The following is a 21212-nucleotide window of genomic DNA, read 5'->3' as shown; positions in this document are numbered from 1 at the left end:
CAAAGGTGGCGTCTATGAGTCAGGAAGAGAGGCCTCAGGAGAAACCACACCTGCCAACACCTTGATCTTGGACTTCCAGCCTCCAGATCTGTGCGAAGTACATTTGTGTTCTTTAAGACACCCAGTCTGTGGTGTCTGTTATGGCAGCCGAAGCAGGCCAATACACTCCTATAAATCAGAAGTCTCACAATATCAAAAGCGGCCATGAGGAATCTACATTCCCAAAGAAAAATGGTTCTGTGTGGGAAGAACTAGCATCTTCTATTTAGTAATTAACATCTCCCACCGTGCAGCCCCCATTGGAAAGGAAGGACCACCAGGAGATCTCTGCTTCCTTCGCCAAGGCACCCCCAGCACAGACCACAGCGCTGGGCACACAGTAGGTGCTTGATAAATGCCTGGTGAAGGAGCAAACTGAGAATGGGCAATGGGGCCAGTTTTTAGAACCTCTGATCTGTGAACAGGCCTCAGGCCAGCAAGTGGGCACGGAGGCCTGTCCAAGGTTGGCCTCTGCCTGTCAGCAAACCAGAGGGCACAGAGGCACAGCTGGGACCCCGGGAGAAGCCGCAGGAGGCAGATTCCAGCCCAATGTGCAAGCTGATGGAACATCTGTCCAGGGTGGATGTCACTGGAAATGCGCAGGTGTTGAATGCTGGTTACCCAGCAGGGTTCTGTGGGGTGACAGCTTCCTGGGGAAGGAGATGGCCCAGAGGGAAGAACCCCTCTCCACTCCGTGAGCAGTCCAGGGTTCGACACTGTATGGACCGGAGCTCGGTTTTCCTTCCCCATCCCACCCCCAAACCTTCCTCTTCTGAATCACTGATTCTCTGGGAAAGGCCACCTCAGGCTCTGCCCAAGGAAACGCACCCAATAAAACCATCTCTGTCTCTCATTAGGCCCTGCAGTGCCTAGACCAGACAGCCATCACTGTGCTACCGGGCTCTGGCTGGTCCCTGGCCCTCCTCTGCCTCAGTTTCCCAATGTGTCCCACGAGCCAGGCAGACCAGTTGAGATATGGAGGCCCTTGGTCCCTGGCCTCCAGGGAGCATCCACAGAAGTCAGCTGACGGAGGGGATGGAGCACATACCTGCTGGGGTGGGGGAAATGCAGCAGCCTCTCGCAGGCTGGGGGGTGGCCCCGGGGTGGTGGGGTTCCCGCAGGGAGAAACAGGCCCTGGTGGCAGGTGGGGATGGGGCCCTCAGCAAGGTCCAGGTCCAGCAGGCTCTTCTCCGAGCCCGGGGTGCAGTGGCCGTAGCTCCCATTCACTAGGCAGAGAAAGACAGGGAGAGGAGACAGGGTGAGCGGGGGTGGCCTGCAGAGGGGTGCAAGAAGAGGTCCATCATTGGGGTACAGCATGGGACAGAGCATCCTTGAGCCAACACTAACTATGCCCCTGCTGTGCTTGAGGCACCGGGAGACCTCGTGTAACTCCCGTGATCACCAGCGGGATTAGTAATAAAATCCCCACTTCTCAGATGCGAACGCTGAGCTCCCGTGCTTAAGTGACCATCACACAAACACTGAGCTCTTAGAATGTACCAGACACCTTTCTAGGTGCAGGAAACTCCGGGGAGCTAGACGCACAGCTCCCGTCTCCTGGAGCTTACAATCCACCATCCCCACAGTTATTCCCCCTCTGTGTCCCGCGTGGTTCTTAGCCACCCTGCCGCACGCCCTGCTTCGCCCAGCTCCTGGGTTTCCGCGAAGAGGAACTGACTGGGGCAGTAGACCTGTAACAAAAATGTTAGGCACGGCTCCTGTCATAAGCTCCTTCCCCTCTCTGGGCATCAGTCTTCTCATCTACAGTGTGAGGAGGGCTAACCTGGAAACCATCTTCTTAGGCCTCCTGCCCTGCCCCCTGGCAAGGTCGTGCCAAGGAGGAAAGGACATGGGCTCCGGGGCCTGATGGACCTCAGTGTGAGCCCCTGCTGCCACCAACCAAGTCTGGGACTTGGAGAAGTCCCTCCCTGAGGCCAACCCTCCCCGAGGCCGACCCTCAGCCCCCCTGCACCTCTACCCCGGCGTGGAGACAGCCATGCCAACTCTCCAGGGATGCTGTGAGGTTTTGAGAGCTGAGGTGCAGAGCCTCTCGCATATGCTGGCACCGAGTAGGTACAGCAGGGATGGAAATTGTTCTTATTGTCAGCTAGCACTTTGAAAAGCAGAAAGTGCCCTGGAGAGGTAACAGAATGTTATTAACAGGGCCAAGTATCGTCCAGGCGCTTTCAATGCTAAGCAAGAGAAACCATTAAGATGAGCAAAGAACTGGTACCAGAATACCATCAGCCCCTAAGCGTCAGGACAAGAACAACAGGAGCAGTTTGTTGCGCAGTATGTGCGGCCCTGGGTCAGGCTGGTGTTCCCAACACCGTCTCTTCGGAGCCTCCCCACTCCCTCGGGGGAGACAGGAGTATTACCAGCCCCATGGTACCGAGGAGAAAGCAGAGGTTCAGGGAGCTTAAGTTACTCGCCCGAGATCATATAGTTAGTAAGAGTCTGGGCTGGATCTCCAGCCCAGGTCTGTCAGCCCCAAACCCCATGTCTTATCGCTATGTAATACATAAAGCGGCCTCGTAGAAGTCAAAAATCCAACCCCATCCTCGAGAGTCCACCTCCTCCGGCCCTCATTCTAGCCCAACCCCAGGGCAGCCCCTTCAGCCAATTACCCCTGGGCCGAGGCCAGACACTCTGTGCTACCTCGCCATGTGACCGTGGCTCTGGACAGGCACCAGGCATTCACCTGACCAGCACTTTACAGTTTGCAGGTGAGAATACAATGCTCCGAAGGCCCAGGCGGGTGAGATGCTCCGAGGAGCCTCTCCGTTCCCAGGCATGTTCCCAGGCACGTTCCCAGGCATGGGGAGCCTGCCCGGAGGGCGCAGTGAACACGCACCCCGTCGTGCCCGCCACCTTCCCGGGGCCAAGCCAGGCGGGCATCCCACTGCGAGAACACCAGCTCCCACTGGCCTCAGCTGCTGCTCGGCCAGCCCCGCACAAGCTTATATTTTAATAACTTGGTTGTTTTTTAATTAAAAAGAAATCCCTGGTAACAAATGCGAATGGCCTGAGTTAATGAGAGCAGGCTGCTGCTCGCTTAACTCTGTCTCTGCTTGGCGGTCTTTGCCGTTTCCAGCCGTTCCTGCAGGCGATTTTATTGTCCCACGGAGGCAAACCCTGGGCCTGGGCCTCAGAAAACTGTGGATAATTTTATGACCATTAATAGCATTTGGAGCAGAGAGAGCTTAATCACCGCACAGCGCTGATCCGCCACGGCCCTTCTCCCAGAGTTGGGGTTGGGAGGCCAAGCTTCCTTCAAGGACCCGCCAGATCGGCTGGGGGCCTCTGGTCACTCAACCTCGGTCATTTAGGAGGATGGCGGAGGGATGGGAGGTGGGCCCTCGAAGCCCAGCGCTACCCAGCCCTCGGTGGCCCGCCCTGCCTCTGCGCCGGGCACCCTTGATCCTTTCAAGCATCCATCCCTGTGAGGCGGGCTCACAGCAGTCACTCCCCAGATGAGAAACGCTGAGGTCTGGAGAGATTCGGTGCCCGTGACCAGGCTCAGGGGTCCCTAAGAGGTGGTGCCACAGCTCACACCAGATCTTCCAGACCCCAAATAAGCAGCCCACCTTGACGCCAATGAAGATCACGTGGGGAGCCCTTGGGGAAGTCAAGGCACAAGCGTTACAATGACTCCTACACTTCAGCCTTGGTGACAACCCTACCCTCCATCTACAGACAAGCACACGAAGGCTCTGAGAACTTCAGTGGTTGACCCAAGGCCACTCAGGGCGTAAGGGGCTGAGGTGAGATGCAAACCCAGCACCTCTGTGGGAAGAAACAGTCGTTACTCCACAAACAATTGGGACCTGTTGGCTTCTTGTCCTCTGGACACAGTAAGAGGGTTTCCTACAGGAAATAAACAAGCTGTCTCTGGAGGGAGGGAGGAGCGCCTTGGGCCACCGTTTGGCATTGCTCCAGGCTCCATTCAAGCCCTTGTCTTGTGTGACATTCACAGCACGCTGGATGAAGGCATCAGCCTCCCCACCTTGCACGGGGACACAGGCACCAGAGCTGGCAAATAGCCTCCCAGGGTCACATAGAAATTGCCGGCACAGTCGAGGCCTGAAACTAGATCTCACAAAACTCATGCCAGACCCTGTCCCAGGTGACCGACTTTCCCAGAGGCTGGAAATTAAACCAGAGGCTGTAACGTGTGTCCCAAAGATGCTGCCACCACTGGAAGGACGTCGGTACCACTGCCCGCCACAGGCCCAAGTCAGCCAGGAGACCTCCCACTGCCCCCTGCCCCTTGGCATCTTGCCTCTCTGTCCCCAAGGGCATCACAGGACCCACCCCTGCTCATTCTCCATCTGGGGAGCTAGGATGGAGTCTTCTCCCGGGAGACAAGGGAATGAGAGGGGCACGCTGACCCCACTACCCTGAGGCACCCAGCAGCCATGTCTCCCTCTGTGCCACAGGGAGCCAAGGGCAGACCTGGGACCTGGCTTTCCCCACATAAATGAAGCTTCTTTGGGGACTTGGAAGGTAAGGAGGTTTTGTGCTCATTTTTACAAGATGGTGAGAAATCCTAGAATGTCAGGGCTGGGACTCCCTCACTGTGTATTTCATTCATGGCTGAAGAAACAGGCTCAGAGAGGGAAAGGACCTGCCTTGGTCACACAGCAAATCCACAGCAGAGCCTGGCCGGCACCCCCAGGGCTAGGTAAGGATTTGACGAGTTTCCTCTTCAAGCCTCAGTTTCTCATCTGTAAAATGGTGCTAACATCTACCTCACAAGGTGTGATGACAATTTAAGTGAGATTATGAACACATTGCATTTGGCATGGTGCCTAGCTCCCAGTAAACACTCAAAAGGTGATGGTGATAATGACATTATTTCTTCCATTTATCCTCGAGCTTGGGACAGGGCAGGGAGGCAGGGTCCTGTATGCGCAGCATTCTATCCCCAGGAAGGTCAGGTCTGGATGACTGAGGCCAGACTCAGAAGGACAAGCCCCAAGGCTCCAGGGTCACCAAATGCAGGACCCAGCAGCCCGAATGAGGTCAGAGCCAGCAAATCTGAAGCAATTGGCTCCAGTTACACAGCAGAGAGCTTTGCAAATTACCGTAATGACTTGGCTATAAAGCGGTACCACATATAAGGTGACTCCCCACAAGAATTTTAATCTACACTGAAAGCTGCCAAGTCTGCATGAGAGGGACAATGATGCATTCAGCATCTCGGGCCCAGATGGCGCCTCCTTGCAGTCCCAGGAGCAGCCAGCAGTCGGGTCTAGGAAGGCTGACACAATCACACACTGACTGATCCTCATCCACCAAGAAGCAGAGTTTGTGTGCCTACCAGGTGCCAGGCTGGCAATAGGGCACCACACCCTACAGTCTACAAAACATTTCACAGCTATCACTTACAAGCTTCACCATAACCCTCAGCTGTTGGCTGGACAGGCTCAGACGGGGCGAGCAACTTGCCCAAGCTCACACAGCAAGTGTAGGGCTCGACTTACACTGGGTCTCCTGACTCAGCCATCTTGTCAACAAACTTTTTCCGAAAAGGGCAAGACAGTAAATATTTTAGGCTTTGCGAGCCATATGGTCTCTGCCACAACTACTCAACTCATACTACAAAAAGCAGCCATAGACAATGTGTAAACAACTGAGTGGGACTGTGTTCCAATAAAACTTTATTTAGAAAAACAGCTCACTGGCTCTCGGGCTGTAATTTGCCAGCCCCGAGTGAGCGGAGCAGCTAGCGACAGCGCTCTGCAGTCAGGAAGAAGGCGCTCAAACCTGAGGCAGTCATCCTCTCCCGCGTCTCTAGAATGGGGAGAATTTTACGGAAGGCAGTTGATGACGTGGGAACCACCGTCAAATACTGAACACAGGGCCGGCCCCTGGGGGGGCGTCCCGTAAACTGAAGCGCCTCCAGCCCAGCTCTGGGGCCCCCACGACCCGGGCTCACCCCTCCACCTGGGCGTTACCTTGCACTCCCACGATGCTTTGCTGCTATGCTGCACACATCCTCACCCATCAGTCAGGGAGGCCTGACCCCTCCCCAAACCCTCTGGGCCCTCAGAGCTCAGCAGAAGTACATCTTCTTCCAGAAGGTTCCCTGGTCTCTCCCCCGCCTCAGCTCACGGCAGTCCCTGTGGGGTGCCGCTGTTCAGGGTGCCCCTTCTGCAGCCCCCGCAGAGGCCAAGTGCTGACATGCTTGACTTCTAAACCTCCACAGCATCCCACAGAGTCGGGGCTGTAACGCTGTAGTGCCACGTGGATGTTTTTAAGCACAGCTGAAGTCGGGCCTCCCCCACGAGTCTGTGGACCCTTCGGGACGAGTGCTGGGCAGCCCAGGGCTGCTGTGTCAGCGCACGCCGAGTCTCGACTTGTCCACCTTCTTCACACACAGAAGAGGAAGCAGGGTCCAGTCGAGAGGCCGGCGTGTCCTCACCGCCCAGCGCAGGTTCTCCAGACGCCGGGCCCCATGGGATGTGCCCTCATCCTGCACACAGTGAGATCCCCCAGTAGGTGCCTGGACACCCTGGCAAGGCGAGTGGCTGGAAGGACTGGCCAGAGTCCACTGTCAGGCCTACTATCTGCCAGACACTGTGACTTAGGGAAACCCAACGAGCTTCATCACGCATACACCAAGGTTGAGGCCACCATTAACTTTACGGCTGTTCATCCCTAGATGAGTCACCTCACCCTTCTGAGCCTCGGTTTCTTCATCTGCAAAATGGAGGCATGAATGCCAGCTTCAGAGGGCGGCTGTGAGGATTAGACAGGGGGATCAAACACACAGAGACAGGGTGCCCGGCGCAGAGCCAGCGCTTCAGTGACGGCCCCTCCGTTTCGCTTTCCTGACAGGCAAGGGAGACCCAGCCGCAGCCTCCCTGGCCAGTCTGTGTCCCCAGGCCGGGAGCACCCGGGGCACAGAGGATGGCCTCCAGCTAATGAGCCGGACCCAGCTCTGTGGGCTCGGTCAGTGCAGAGAGGGCCAAGGGCCTCCCTGAGCCTTGGCTCTCCCTACTGACCAGGGGGAGTGCCAGGCCCGTGCAGGAGGAGCACAAGAGACCCCAGAGAGTGCAAGACATGGGGCTCCACTTCTCAGGCCCAGGGAGGGTGAGCGGCTCTCCAAGGACACACAGCAGAGGCAGAACCTGCACTGCATCCATGCTCCACGGCTCCTTTTGCCTCACCTTGCCGTGCCGGGTCATGCCCTCTTCCCTCCTCACAAAACCCAAAGGCCTGGTGAACAGCAGGACGTGGGGGCTTCTGACAGAGGAGAAGCAGGAAGGCAGACAGCTGGGCTCAGCCTCCAGTCTCCACATTCGGCGGGATGGGCTGGCTGAGGCCCCCTCGCTCGTCCTGGAGCCACCTGGGGGCGTTCACGGCTGTCAGGGGGCCTGTAACCTGGTAGGGCCTCCAGAGCCACAGAGCCTGATGCTCGAGGCCTCACGCCCGGCTTATGGCGGCTCATCATCTCTTATTCCAGATCACAAAAACTCCATAAATTCCCCTTTAAAGCTAAGGTAGATTTACAGGGATTGGAGCTAGTGAAACCTGAGCAGGCTCAGCTCAGGACGGCGCCGCAAAGAACCCAGAGCGAGCCCACGGCTCTGACCCCTTCCAGGGCCAGTAAGTGAGCGGCCCAGGGCTGGGCACACACGGAGCCCCAGGCATGCGTGTACACAAACACATACACGGGCCAAGTCTCCCCTCAGCCTCTCCTACTGCTACCAAATTAGCACAAACTGTTGCAGGAAAAAATTAGAAAATATACCTAGGCAGCAATTAAAACACAGGTATCACCTGTAAGACGACGAACCAGAGAGCTGCGGCAGATGTGAGGACACGTAAACCTGCCTGGTATTCCCCGCACATCTATACATATTTCTGACCAAAAAAGGGATGATGTACTTATCTTCTTGTCCCCTGCTCTTTTCATTTCGTTACATGTCATGAATACAAAGTTTACTGCGTGTCCGTCATGTGCCAGGCCCAGCACTGGGCTCTTTCCACGCCAGAATTACTAACGCCACCTTCCAGAGGGAGAGTAAGTGACCTCCCCAAGGTCAGGCAGCTGGTAGATGGTGGAGCAAAGACGCAAGCCCAGCTCTCTTGCACTTGGAAGGCAGCGCCGGCCGACACTGCTCCCCGTCATCAAGGGACCGAAAGTTGATGCAGCTGATTACTTTCCCAGCGGATCGCTCTGCGTGGGCTGCTGTCACAAAACACCTTCTACTCAGCAGTTTAAGCAACAGAAGTTCACTTCTTCACAGCTCTGAGGGCTAGAAGTCTAAGATCAAGGTTCCTGATGATTTGGTTTCTGGCGACAGCTCTCTTCCCGGCTTGCAGACAGCTGCCTTCTTGCTACGTCCCTCGTATGGCCTTTCCTCAGTGCACGGAGAGAGAGAGCGAGAGAGAGCAAGACAATGCATGTACTCTGCTGTCTCTTCTTACAAGGACACTAATCCTATGGGATTACGGCCCCGTCTTATGACCTCATTTAACCTTAATCTCCAAATACAGCCACCCTGGAGGTTAGGGCTTCAACATATGGATGGGGGGCACACAAACATCCAGCCCATAGCCCTTGGTATTCATTTCCTCCCTCACAGGGCCCTGTATTTCCTACATCTATCTATGAGGCATGAGCAGGAGAGACAGCATAGCATAGCAGGAGTGCAGATCCTGGGGCCCAACTGGCTAGGTTTGAATCCCAGTTTTGCCATTTACTAGCTGTGACCTTGTCGACGTCAGTTGACTTAGCTTCTCTGTGCCATAGTTTATGAAGTTGAAATGGGTTCATGTAACTATCACATGTAAGGTACCCAGAACAGTACCCCTGGCATGCAGTAGGCACTACGTAAGTGTTTGCTCTTACTGTGGTTCTTATTAACTCCCCTCCAGGGTGGGCTGTGGAAGGCCTGCACCGACCAGCATGATCTCCTCCCCACAGCTGGAGTGCCACAGTGACCGGTTCAGAGAGAAGCACGTGACACACGTTGGTTTAACCTGACAGAGGCCTGGAACTTCTGCTTGACGACAGGGGAAAGAGCAGCCTCTGCTCCCCTACACGCAAAACTCTCAGTTTGGGAAAATTACTGGCCATTATCACTTCAGACTTCAGTTCTGTCAATTATCTTTCCTCCATCTTTCTTGGGCAACAATGTATGTCAGAACTTTCCGCCATGCTCTATACATCTCTTATACTTTTTTGTGAATTTTCCATCCTTTTTAACTTTCATGCTTCAGTCTAGATATTGTCTACTAACCTATTTACCAATTCATTAATCTTCTCTTTAACTGCATCTAATCTATTAAATTCATATTTGGAGTTCTCAAATTTATTGTATTTTTTAGTTTTAAAATTTCCATTTGATTAATTTTTATAGTTTTCAGATATCTGTTGAAAGCCTCCATTTGGTAATCGATTTTATTGACCACAGTAATCACAGTTATTTTAAACTCTGTGTCTGATAAAGCCAACATGTGAACACCAGTGAATCTGTTTTTATCACATTTGTCCCCTTCTTGGTCCTGCCTCCTGGTATCCCTGGTGATTTTTTACCAAATGTCCAAGATTGTATATGAAATTTGCACAGGCTCCAAATGATGTTGCCTTCCTCCAGAGAGAACTTTCCTTTCCTTCTTAAAGGCAGTTAAAGAGCGGAAGAGCATCTCTGGCCACGCTGGGACTTGGCTGTTTTAAAGCTAGGCTTCAGGCTTTGCAAAGGTTGCTCTCCTCGTGGCTTGTGCTTTCTCCCAGGACGCTGCCCTTCAGGCCCCGACGAGAGGCTGGAGCGCCAGGCTCCTCCTCCTTGCTTGACACTGAACTCCAGCATTTGTCTTCCCAGAACTTGAGGCTGCTGAAAGATCTGCCTAGTTTCTCAATCTCTTAACTGCCACAGTCTGTTGACTTCTCAGTCACCTAGCCTGTGCCACTTACGAATCAACAAATATCTTGGAAGAAAAAGCAACACTGAATGTTAGGCTCACTTTTGGGCACTTCCTGTCTCCAGGGAATCTTGACCCCTCAAGATCTACCTGTCTCGTAGTTCTGAACTCCAATTTTTGTCTTTCCAGCACAGTAAGGCTACAGAAAGCTCTGTTCAGCTCTCTGACTCCCGGTCCTACACCACCTGCAAGCTGGCAAATGCCTGAAAGGAAGAAGTGGCCCGGAGCGTCAGATTCACCCCAGTGCATTTCCCTTCTCTTCAGGATGTGGTCCCTCAGGTCCTGGCTGTCTTGGTAGTTCTTGGATGCTGTCAAACAGTTGGTTTTTATATTTCATCCAGAGGGAAGGTTAGTCTGATGCAAGCTTATTTGCTATAGCCAGATGCAAAAAGCCCTTCCCCCAAAATAATTTTAATGACTGTATAATATGCCATTATATGGTTATACATACTTTATTTAATCTATCCTCCATAGTTGAGATTAAGATTGCTTAGAAAAGTTTAAAATCATGCAGTGAATGTCCCTATAGCGCTGTCTTCACGTCCATCCACATTTATAACCTTAGAATAAACTCCTAGATGTGGGATTTCTGAGTCAAAGGATATGCAAAATTTTAAGAATTTTGCTACCTGCTGTTTAAACAGCTCTCCAAAAGGAATATATCAATTTACACCATCAGCAGTGTAGGAAAGCACCTGTTTCCATACACTGTCACCACTGAGGCATTCTCAATAAAAACCAAAAATTCATTATTTAACAATGGGGAGTCATTCATAACAGAAAAGAATAGGACATAGCCTGTATATGCAATAATATAAAAACGATTAGGTAAACTAGAGTGAAGATACTCAGCAGAAATTTTCTGCAGCCATTAAACATAATACACTAAAATCCCACCATAATACAGTAAGTATGGTCCAAAAACTTCAATTATTTGAAAGTGCACAGTTGTGTTACTATGCAGTTAATAATGATATCTTTGGTGGTTTTTCCAGTTAATATGCGAGAAAAAATTTTCTTTTATTAAATATGTCAGAAAGAGCCCGCTTATTACAAAGCACATGCCACAAGGGAACTGAGAGAGTCTCGAATGGTTATGGGGCAGTCACTCCCTAAACCATAACCCCCCAGAGAACAGACGCGCTCGCACTGCCCTGCTCATGCGGAGGTGGGACAGAGGCCAGGAGCACCCGCCAATGGCCAGCCACGCTTTATGTGGATTTGCCTCATCACAAGGCGTCTCATCATGGGTTTTACTGGATTCACTAAAGGTTTCAATTACAAGAGTAAACATTTATAAGAATTATATTAAATGAAAACAGCAGGATTCAAAATTCCATACACAAGAAAATAACCTGAACAGTAAAAAATGGAAAATCAATACATCAAATGTTAATCATTCATTCATTCATTCATTCAACACGTGTATATTGAATGCCTCCTGTGTGCCAGGACCAGAAAGCAGGCACCAGAAATGCAGAGTTCTGGCTCCAAGGCACCAGGAATGCAGAGAAGAAAGGAAAATCTCTACTCTCACAGTGTATTCTGATCAGAGAGAAGACAATTTCAAAGGGAAACACATAAATATATACTACAATATCAGGCAGGGATAAATGTGAATTAAAGGCAAGAAGCTAGAAAGCGCAGAGAGATGGGGACAGTCAGGGAAGTCTCTCCAAGGGGCTGACAACTGCACAAAGGCCGGAGTGAAGGGAAAGACGGAGCCATGTGGACACCAGGGGGAAGAGCATTCACAAAGGCAGCAGCAAGTAAAAAGGCCCTGAGGTAGGAGTGTTCTCCAGGGTAAGAACACAAGAAGGCCAGGTGTGGTCAGAGTCTAGTGAGCAAGGGTGACTGAGGCAGGTGGTGAGGAAGCTGGGCCTGCCCTACAGGGTCTGCAGGCCTGCTGAGGAGCTGGGTTTTATACGGATGTGGCAGGAAGCCATCGGAGGGTGCGAGCAGGAGTGACCGGACCTGACCCACAGTGCAGAATGATGTCTGAGTTTTGTGTTGAAAAAGGACTTTAGAAGGAAAAGAGGAGATGCAGCGAGAGAGGAGGCTTTGCTATAGGAGCGTTTTCTAAGATCTCCATCCTTTCCTGGGGTGAGGGGACTGCCCGGCTTCTGACTGGAACGGGCTTCACGTTGCTGATGTGAGGACGACCCATTTGTCAAAACTCACAGAACTGTTCACACGCTCACTCACACACATACACACACACGATGGATTCTACTGTACATACATTTTAAAATAATTTTTAAAAAATCTCTGCATTACACATTTCAAAATATTTCATATTGTTTTAATAATTAAAAAACCATCCTTGAGAGTAGAGCAAAGATGGAGTTGGACTGACGCGCGGCCCCTAACTTGGCAGGGACCATCCTCCTGCATAGGTGCTAGTCTGTGAAGGGCGTCCCTCCCAGCCACCGCCAGCAATCCCAGGGCAGGACAGTGTGGGCACTCCCAGATGCCGGCCCAGGGGACCCCCGGGGACCTCCCCTTAGTGGCTCACAGAAGAGGACAGCGCTGAAGGAGACAGGCGGAGAACACGAGAGGAGGTGGCTGTCAGGAGGGGTGTGCTGCCCGCTGCCTCCGCGGCCCAGGGCTTCCCCTCCTCAGGGCGGGTCTGCGGGAGCCTGTGTGCTCTCCCCCTCCTGCTTCGCTCTCATAGCCCCCGCAGCGTGCAGTGGGTGGGGGAGGTGTTCCGGGGACGGACAGACGGACACAGAGATTCCAGGTTAAGTGGGGAGGGGCAGCCCAAAGCAGGGCCCAGGGCTGGCAGATGAAAGCACGTGTATATTTAGTGTGCTCAGTACATTTATCTCCCGGGGCGGGGGAGGGGTGGCCTAGTGAATAAACTCCACATCCCCTCAAAATTCTCAGATTCTATGTCTCATCATACTGAGCTATCAGGATTCCAAAATTTAAGATTAGAAATTTCCATGCATCTGGGATTCTAAAATTCCATGATTCTCTCATTCTGAGGTGATGCAATTTTATAAAGCTAATAAGCATTTAAATTCCTCTGGTTCTAAGATGCCATGATGTCATGGATCAGACCTAAGGAGACTCTCTGATTCCACGGTTGTAAAACCCCACACTCTCTGATGGGAAGGCCCGCCGCTTTGCTGGTGCCCCGCGCCCCACACGGGCCCCTGCCCGGCCCAGATCATCAGGGAGCAACAGTGATGGTTACCAAGAGCCCTTTGTTTTTATCCCAGCCCCAAACAGCCAGGAGTGATGGAATGACAAGAAACCCAGAGGAAATGGCTGTTGAAATCTATAAAAACTTCTCGAAGACAAACATGTTCCATCTGTGTTTTTTCAGTAAATACAGGACCATAAATGTTTATGTCAGCCATATATTTATTATTTCATGTTCGGCCCTTTTTTTTTACTCCCTCCCCTTAAATCAAGCTAATTAGTTAACTCCTACACTCATGTTGGGTTTTCTCCCCCCAACTGATGAAATGTTCCCCAAACTGCTCAAAAATATATAAAGAAGGAAGACATAACAGCAACGGGTGGGAAACGCCCAGCTCCAGGCAGCTGCGGGGGGCGGGGGCACTCACGATGCCAACACCCCAAAACCCCCTCCTCCTCCTTGGGTCTCTCCGGAAGGACGGCTGGTAGTTCTGACTGAGAAAATACCACCATCCTGCCGGAGGATGCCCTCGACCTCCAGCAAGGGTGCCTCTGGAGATGCAGCAGAGCGGGCAGTGAGAACAGTTCCTCGGGTCCTCACCCCTCAGAGAGGCTCAGAGTTTCTAGACTGTGAAAAAGATCACTTGTTCCACAGTATGGCCAGAAAGGCTGGCAAAGCCTACTGGGGCAGTTATAGAAGTTGCTTTGACTTCTGAAAAATCTCCATGCCCCAGGTCCCAGATCTGAAACCACTCAGCTCCCTGGGCCCCTCCTCCAGGAAGCCCTCCCTGAACAGCCCTGTCCCATGGGACTTTCCACTCTCCTCCTCTGCCCTCCCCAAGGACCTACAGCCAGTGCAGTCTGCACCCTCACCCACCTTGGCACAAGGGCCCTCAGACATCATGGCAGCAGGAGTTCTCAGGGTGGGGTTGTACCCCAAGGGGCACACTGAAAATCACTGGGGGGATTTCCGGTGGTCACAATGACTGGGAGCCACTGTCACTTAGTAGGGAGGAGTCAGGGATGGCTGGCTCACTGCCAAGGTGGGGGTCAGCCCTGCACTGATTTTTGAACGTCCTGCCAGATATTCCGAATATCTGTAAACAAGCAACCTGGGCGTCCAGGCCTAGAACACAGCCCCATTTCACACACGGACACAAAGTGCTTTTTTTCATGGTTTTAACACTCCCTGAATTTTCCAGGAATGGAACCACCATGTAAATTGAGGAAAGACTGTACTGTGTTTTGTTTGGAACTTGACCAGGAGTTGTTCACCATTTCAGAAAGCCATGTCACCGCCATCACTCTGCTCGTGGCATTTGTGTGTCTGTGGCCACAGGTCCGGGATGCTGCACACAGGTGCGGTGCGAGCAACCAGCGACTTCATCTGTCTTCTGGTCCAGCGGGCGAGCGCTTACATGGGTGGTACACACACACTACTCCCCTTCCATTCTTCTTGCTAATACAAATGAAACACTATATGGCATTTTTGAGAATTACGATGCAGGCGGGTTATATTATCCCTGGGTTTCATTTCAGGAGAGTAAAGGAGGCGGTACAAAAAGGGCCCTGTTACCAAAAGAAAGGGCTGTTGACCACCCCTGACCCAGACCACTCCTCATTTCTCAGACCCGGGAAGAAAGCAAGGTCTCCTCCACAGCACACAGCAATGTGTCTGACCCTACAGCGCCGAGACACCACGAGGGCAGGCCTGTATCTCCATGGCTTTGAATCCCAGGGTCTGTTTCTGGATTCCTGACACACAGAGAGCCCTGAGCCCAGAAGGACCCACAAGAAGGCAGGTACACAGTTCCTACGGGGGCTCCCCAGGTACGGAGAGTTGGCACCAGGCTCCATGCTGGGGGCACAGGGTGGGGGTTTGCCAGGCTGACTCTGGAAAGCCCTGGGTGGGGCGGGCCCAAGACAGGGCCTCGGGCAGGTGCAGGCTCCCAGGCTTGGCTGACCAACAGAAGCGAGGGGTTTGAGGCCTTGAGACCAGGCTCATCTCCCCACTCTCTTGCCCATCCCAAACTTTCCATTTCTGCCATGTTCCCTGACTCAGCTCCTTCCTCCCCCTCAGCCCCCATTCTCCACACTTAGCTCCCAAGCCATCCCTTCTCCCCATCCTCACCAGCTTTGCCTCAGTTCAAACGCCCACCATCTTTCACCTGGATGCAACCCATCCACTCCACCACCGCCGGGACGATCGTTCCGTCTCCCCTGCTCCTAACCCTCCATGGCTCCCACCGCCCACGAGATATCCTCCGAATGCCTACGCCGGGCAGATGAGTCCCACTGACCAGCCCTCTCCTGCCACTTCCCAATGCAGGCCTGGGCCTGCCGCTGTACCCGGCCACTCACGGCTCCCCACCTGCCCCATTCTCCCCCTGGCTCATGCCATGCCTGCACCGGGCATGCCCTCAGCACTGCCTCTGTGCCACCCAGCCCTGTGTCCTGTCACAGCCCCCGGCACTTGTGTGTGTAAGGGCATCAAAAGCCAGTTTTGAAGAACAAATGCAGAAAAGAACACATCAGGTCAGAGTGAACGAGGTCTGAACGACCGTCGAACCCCTGCTCCAGGAAAGACAGCCTAGGACGGGGGAGAGAACAGAGCCTTTTCTCCACTATGCAGCTCCGGGGGCAGCCAGGTGCAGACCCCACCCTGGTGGTACAGCTTTACTGGCTGAAACCCACTGACTTCCTAAGAGACGGAGGATGCAAACAGAACGGACGTTTCCACACACGCGTCTGGCAGTGATTCCCCTCCTGACGGGGGCCAGGCCTCGGCCCTCCAGCCTGCCACTGCTCTGGGGCCCCCGCCCTGACTGCCGAGGCTACAGGGGAGGGTTTCTAGGAAAACACAGCCCACGGGGGCAGCCCATTCAGGGACACGGTGGCTGTCCAGGCTGCAGAGGAGAGCCTGCCCCCAGGTCACATTTCACCTCCAAGAGGAGCAAGCCGGGTTCTCATCCAAAATAAACGCATCAGTGCTGTGTGTTTTGGTCCAGTAGCCCCGCATGCAGCCCTGACTCCCTTTCTCACACTTCAGGCCAGGAGTCTGAGGAAGGCCCTCTGGGCAGGGAAGCAGAGCCCAGCGGTCCAGGCTTCCCTCAAGACTTTCTACATGTTTTGGGCAGCCCCCATCCCCTGGGCCTCAGTTTCCTTTGCTGTAAAGGAAAGGAAGTGGACTGGAGGGGCTGCTAAATGGCCATGGTCTCTCTCTCTCTTTTTTTTTTTTTTGAAGATTGGCCCTGAGCCAACATCTGCCACCAATCCTCCTCTTTTTGCTGAGGAAGACTGACCCTGAGCTCACATCCATGCCCATCTTCGTCTACTTTATATGTGGGACCCCTGCCACAGCATGGCTTGACAAGTGGTGCACAGGCTGCACCCAGGATCCGAACTGGCAAACCTATGCCCGTCAAAGCAGAATGTGTGAACTTAACCACTACACCACCGGGCCAGCCCCAGCCGTGGTCTCTTCTAGCCCCAGAGAACCATCAGGAATCCCCTGTCAGAGAGCCTCATGATCCAGAGGACGGGCTGGTCCCAGCCCCCAATATTTGGGACTCCTCACTACCTGACAGGCCTGCCTGGTCTGGCCTGGTTGCCACTTCCCTCAGGAATGAGGGTTTCTCTGCAATAGGCCAAATCCACCCACCCCCCCGAGCCCCTACTGTGTGCCAGGCCTGGGCACTGGGACACAGAGACGAGCCAGACGCTAGTGCTTCCCTCAGGAGCCCACAGTCTGGTGAGCGACACGGACCCTTAAACAAAAGAGAACCCTGGATGGATCAGTGCCAGGACACAGACTCGTCCCTCAAGGACGAGGGAGCATACCTGGCTTCCCTCACCCTTCCTCCAGCCGGTCACTGCCTCCATGAAGCCTTCCCTGCCCCTCCCCACAAGGTTGGCACGCTGGGATCCCGCCCCTGCATGCCTTCCCGTGTGACGTAAGTGCGTCCCAACCTCAGAGGGCAGAGCATGGTGCTAACGCTTCACCTAAGCTCCCAACAGCCTCGCCAGACAGATCCACGAGCCCATTTTACAGGAGGAAACAGAGGCCCCGAAGGTCAAACGACTTCTCCTGAGTAACACACCTAGAAAGAGGCAGACCTGGGATTCGAGGTTGCAGTCCTCAGCCGGGGTTCAGTGATCGCCCCACGCCCCACCTGCGGGGCTGCCCAGAGGCCCGGGGAACCGCACCCACCAAGGAGCACCCCTCAGCCAGTCTACGCTAAGATGTCAGCGCCAAGGGCTGACCCCGTGGCCGAGTGGTTAAGTTCGCGCACTCCGCTGCAGGCGACCCAGTGTTTCGTTGGTTCGAATCCTGGGCGCAGACATGGCACTGCTCATAAAACCACGCTGAGGCAGCATCCCACATGCCACAACTAGAAGGACCCACAACAAAGAATATACAACTATGTACTGGGGGTTTTGGGGAGAAAAAATGAAATAAAATAAAATCTTTAAAAAAAAAAAAAAAAAAAAAAAGATGTCAGCGCCAAAACGGCCCTGGAAGGTCAGCTAACCTCAGCCGCCTGCTTCACAGAAAAGGGAGACTGAGGCCCACAGAGAGCAAGGGCTTGTCCAAGGTCACGCAGCCAGTGGCCAAGGCAGGACCAGACCCAGTTCTCCGGGGTCCCCACCAGGCACTCATTCCGCAGTGCCTCGCTGCTGTCTCTTAAAAGCAGTGGGAGCAGGGAGCACTCTCCTTGGCCTCCTGGAAGAGAGGGGACATTTATAAGGACAACTTGGTTTATGAGTCTATGTCCAAGGTTCTCCCTCAGCATTGTTAACCCTGTGGAGGAGATGAGGAAACTGAGTCTGCGAGGTGATAGGGGCCATGCCAGGATTCAAGCCAGGTCAGTCTGGTAAAGCATGGCACTCCCCAGGATGCTGGGCTGCCAGCCTCCACGACACGGCACTTCACGTGTACAGAGATGATTTCATTGGTCCTCACTGAGGCTGTGGCTAGTGACCCATGGCCAGGGCTTCTGAGGCCAGTCAGTGCCCCAGCATCTCTCCTTCACACCAACGCTGGCATCTCAGTGTACCCTCCTCACGGCTGCTTCTCGTTAGAGAACAGGGTGAACAGAAACGGGGCCGGAGGGCCGCCTGGGCTCAGGGCGTGATTTCCCTGAAGTCCGCCTCCTTTCCTCTCGCCCTCTCGCTGCCAGGTTGTGCCGGGTGAGCTGTGGCAGCTCACTGCCAAGCACAGGGACCCCGTCAGCGGGCCGGCCATGAATGAGTGCAGTGTTTGGGACCAGTCAGTAAGATGGATGTTGTTTCGTTTCGGCTCCGCGCACCGTAAACATTCTGGGGCAGACGCAGCTCCAGGTGGCTCGCTGGCTCGCACTTGGCAGCCGGGCCAGGCTGCAAAGGCCCATTAACGTGGACATAAACAAGGAGGGCTGGGGGATGGAAGGCGGGGAGGACGCTGGGGTCTGTCCCACTTTCAGAGACAAGAACACAAAGGAGGAAATCCAGGAGCCAGGCTGGAGGTGGAGGCAGCTGAGCAGGAGGAACGAGGCCCCGCCCAGTTCCAATCCTAGCCCTGACGCTGATCCACCATGTGACCTTCGACAAATCTCACACCTTGTCCAGCCTCAGTTTCCTCCTCTGGAGAAACAGGAAAGGGCTCCACAGTCAGGCTGCACTGAGGCCCTCAGCAATTCTTTATGAATGAGCTGACTGCACGGCAGATGCTTAAGGACAAGGACTACATCCGATCCACTCTGGCCCAGAGGCGAATAGCACAGCCACTCACCTGGGGTGGTCTTGGCCAGGTAACCTAACCTCTTGGAGCCTCCATGCCCCTATGTGTAAAATGCAGATGAACCCTTGTTGTGAAGGTCAAATGAGATGAAGCCCACAGGCATTCAGCGCAGGGCCCGGCGCACCATCAATAAAAGGTCACTCTCGTTCTGCTATTCTGTGTACCCCCAAACCTCACAGCCTCGCCCGGGCTAGGCTCTCAGGATGAAGCGATGGCCAAGGCTGGGGGATGGCCAGGTCTCCCGGGATTCTCCCCTCCTGGTCTGAGATGATCTTTGGATCCCGGACCAAGCACTCAGCCTGCCAGGCGCCCATGTGGGCCTCACAGCCTGGCCCCAGACTTCATGCCCCAGGCCCATGCGGGAGGCCGTCCAACTTGACGAACATCAATTCTCCAAGAGCCAGCTGGCCAAAAATCAATGTGTCAAATGACCAATTCATCAAAAGCCAATTAGCCACAAATTACTTTGCCAAATGGCTACATTCCCAAATTACCCCAACAGTTACCCAAAACTTGTTTATTTTAACCATTTATAAAGATGACAAAAATCTGTGTTGAAGGAGATGGTTTTAGTTTTAGTTAATAAGTTTTCATTTTGTGTTCAGAGCAGCATTTTAAAAAATATTAAACTGGGACTGGTCCGGTGGGGGAGCTGTTCGCGTGCTCTGCTTTGTCAGCCTGGGGTTCTCTGGTTCGGATCCCTGGTGTGGACCTACGCACAACTTATCCAGTTATGCTGTGACAGGCGTCCCACATATAAAATAGAGGGAGATGGGCATAGATGTTAGCTCAGGGCCAATCTTCCTCAGCAAAAAGAAGAGGATTGGTGGCAGATGTTAGCTCAGGGCTAATCTTCCTCAAAAGAAAAAAGAAATTAAACTGTTGAAAATCAAGGATCATGGGTTAGTTTAGTCATCTTACTTAGTATTTACTATTCAGTTTATTTCATTACCAGTAACCAAATGTCAATGTTTCATACAGGAAATCTTGAAGTCACACTGTGCAGTAGGTTGAATGGGGGCCCCTGAAAAGGTACGTCCACATCAAATCTCCAGCACCTGGGAATGTGACCTTATTTGGGAAAAAGGTCTTTGCAGATGTAATCAAGTTAAGGATCTTGAAATGAGGAGATTTTCCTAGATTATCCCGGGGGGGCTCAAAATCCAATGAGAAGTGTCCTTACGACAGGCACACAGAGGACAGACATGCAGGGAGGACGGGACGACGTGGCACAGAGGCAGAGACTGGAGCCTCCAGACGAGGAGCGGCAACAGCCACCAGAAGCTGGAACAGGCAGAGCAGGACTGTCCACAGCCAGCACCTGACGCCACACTCTTACACACTTGAGAGAGTCAACGCCCACGGTTTTTAATCCGCTGCGTTTGTGCTAACTTGTTACAGCAGCCTTAGGAAACTAATACACATTTTTTTAATCATTATTTTATACATTTTCTGTTTTACGAACTCATCTTTTTTTTCCTTAGGATTCTTTTGATAATTTCTCAAGAAACTTAGTAACTTTAGTTTGTTTATTTCTAGCAATTAACACACAATGGTGACAAGGCTGCTTCCACTCCTTGGTTTATTTATTGCTTTACCTATCTTTTAGGACGTCTTATGGTTTACAACCAACTTTTTTTACTCTTTCTTTATAATTTCACATTTAAAGTTAAAATGTATCAACTTTGATATCTACTCTTTAAACAAAATTAACGAATCAAATCCAGCAATATACGAAAAGGATAATTCACCATGACCAAGTGAGGCTCAAGCTCAGAAGGCAAGGTTCTAGATCAATCAGCATAATTCACCAAAACAAAAGAGTGAATGAAAAGAGCCAAATGATCAGCTCAACAGACGCAGAAAAAGCAATTCCTATTTGTGATAAAAGCTCGCAGCACACCAGAAACAGAAAAGAACTCCTCAACGTAATAAAGCATGTCAGTGATAAACTTCGCTAACATCCTGCTTCGTGGTGAAACACTGAGTACTTCCCCCAAGATCTTCTGTCCAACATTTTATTAGAGGTCCTATTTAGTGCAGACAGGCAAGAAAAGAAAAGAGCATGAAAATCGGAAAAGAAGCAGCATAACTCTTTATTCTCAGACGACATGATTGTTTACAGGGACAACCCTAAGCAATCTCCCAAAACAAAACCATAGAAAGAATAAGCTAATTTAGCAATGTGGCAGGACACGAGATCAACATAAAAATCAACTGGAATTCTATATACTAGAGGAAATAATGGGAAAATGGAAAAGAGCAATATCACATATAATAATACCCAAAAGAGTAAAATGCTTAGAAACAA

At 52.5% G+C, this 21212-nt stretch overlaps 1 protein-coding gene across 3 annotated transcripts in view; it reads right to left on the bottom strand.

The window, feature by feature from the left end:
- The window catches only part of GLIS1 (GLIS family zinc finger 1), a 214143-nt gene that overhangs the window by 82523 nt on the left and 110408 nt on the right, over positions 1 to 21212 (bottom strand). For all 3 annotated transcript variants that reach the window (XM_044770835.2, XM_044770836.2, XM_070509887.1), the window contains one exon: positions 1088 to 1265. In XM_044770835.2, coding sequence (XP_044626770.1) covers positions 1088 to 1265 — 178 coding nt within the window. The remainder of the gene's footprint in view (positions 1 to 1087; positions 1266 to 21212) is intronic.

The sequence above is a fragment of the Equus asinus genome, chromosome 5 (assembly GCF_041296235.1).
Source record: "Equus asinus isolate D_3611 breed Donkey chromosome 5, EquAss-T2T_v2, whole genome shotgun sequence".
In the NCBI taxonomy this organism is placed as follows: Eukaryota; Metazoa; Chordata; class Mammalia; order Perissodactyla; family Equidae; genus Equus; species Equus asinus.
This window is presented reverse-complemented; position numbering and strand designations above follow the sequence as displayed.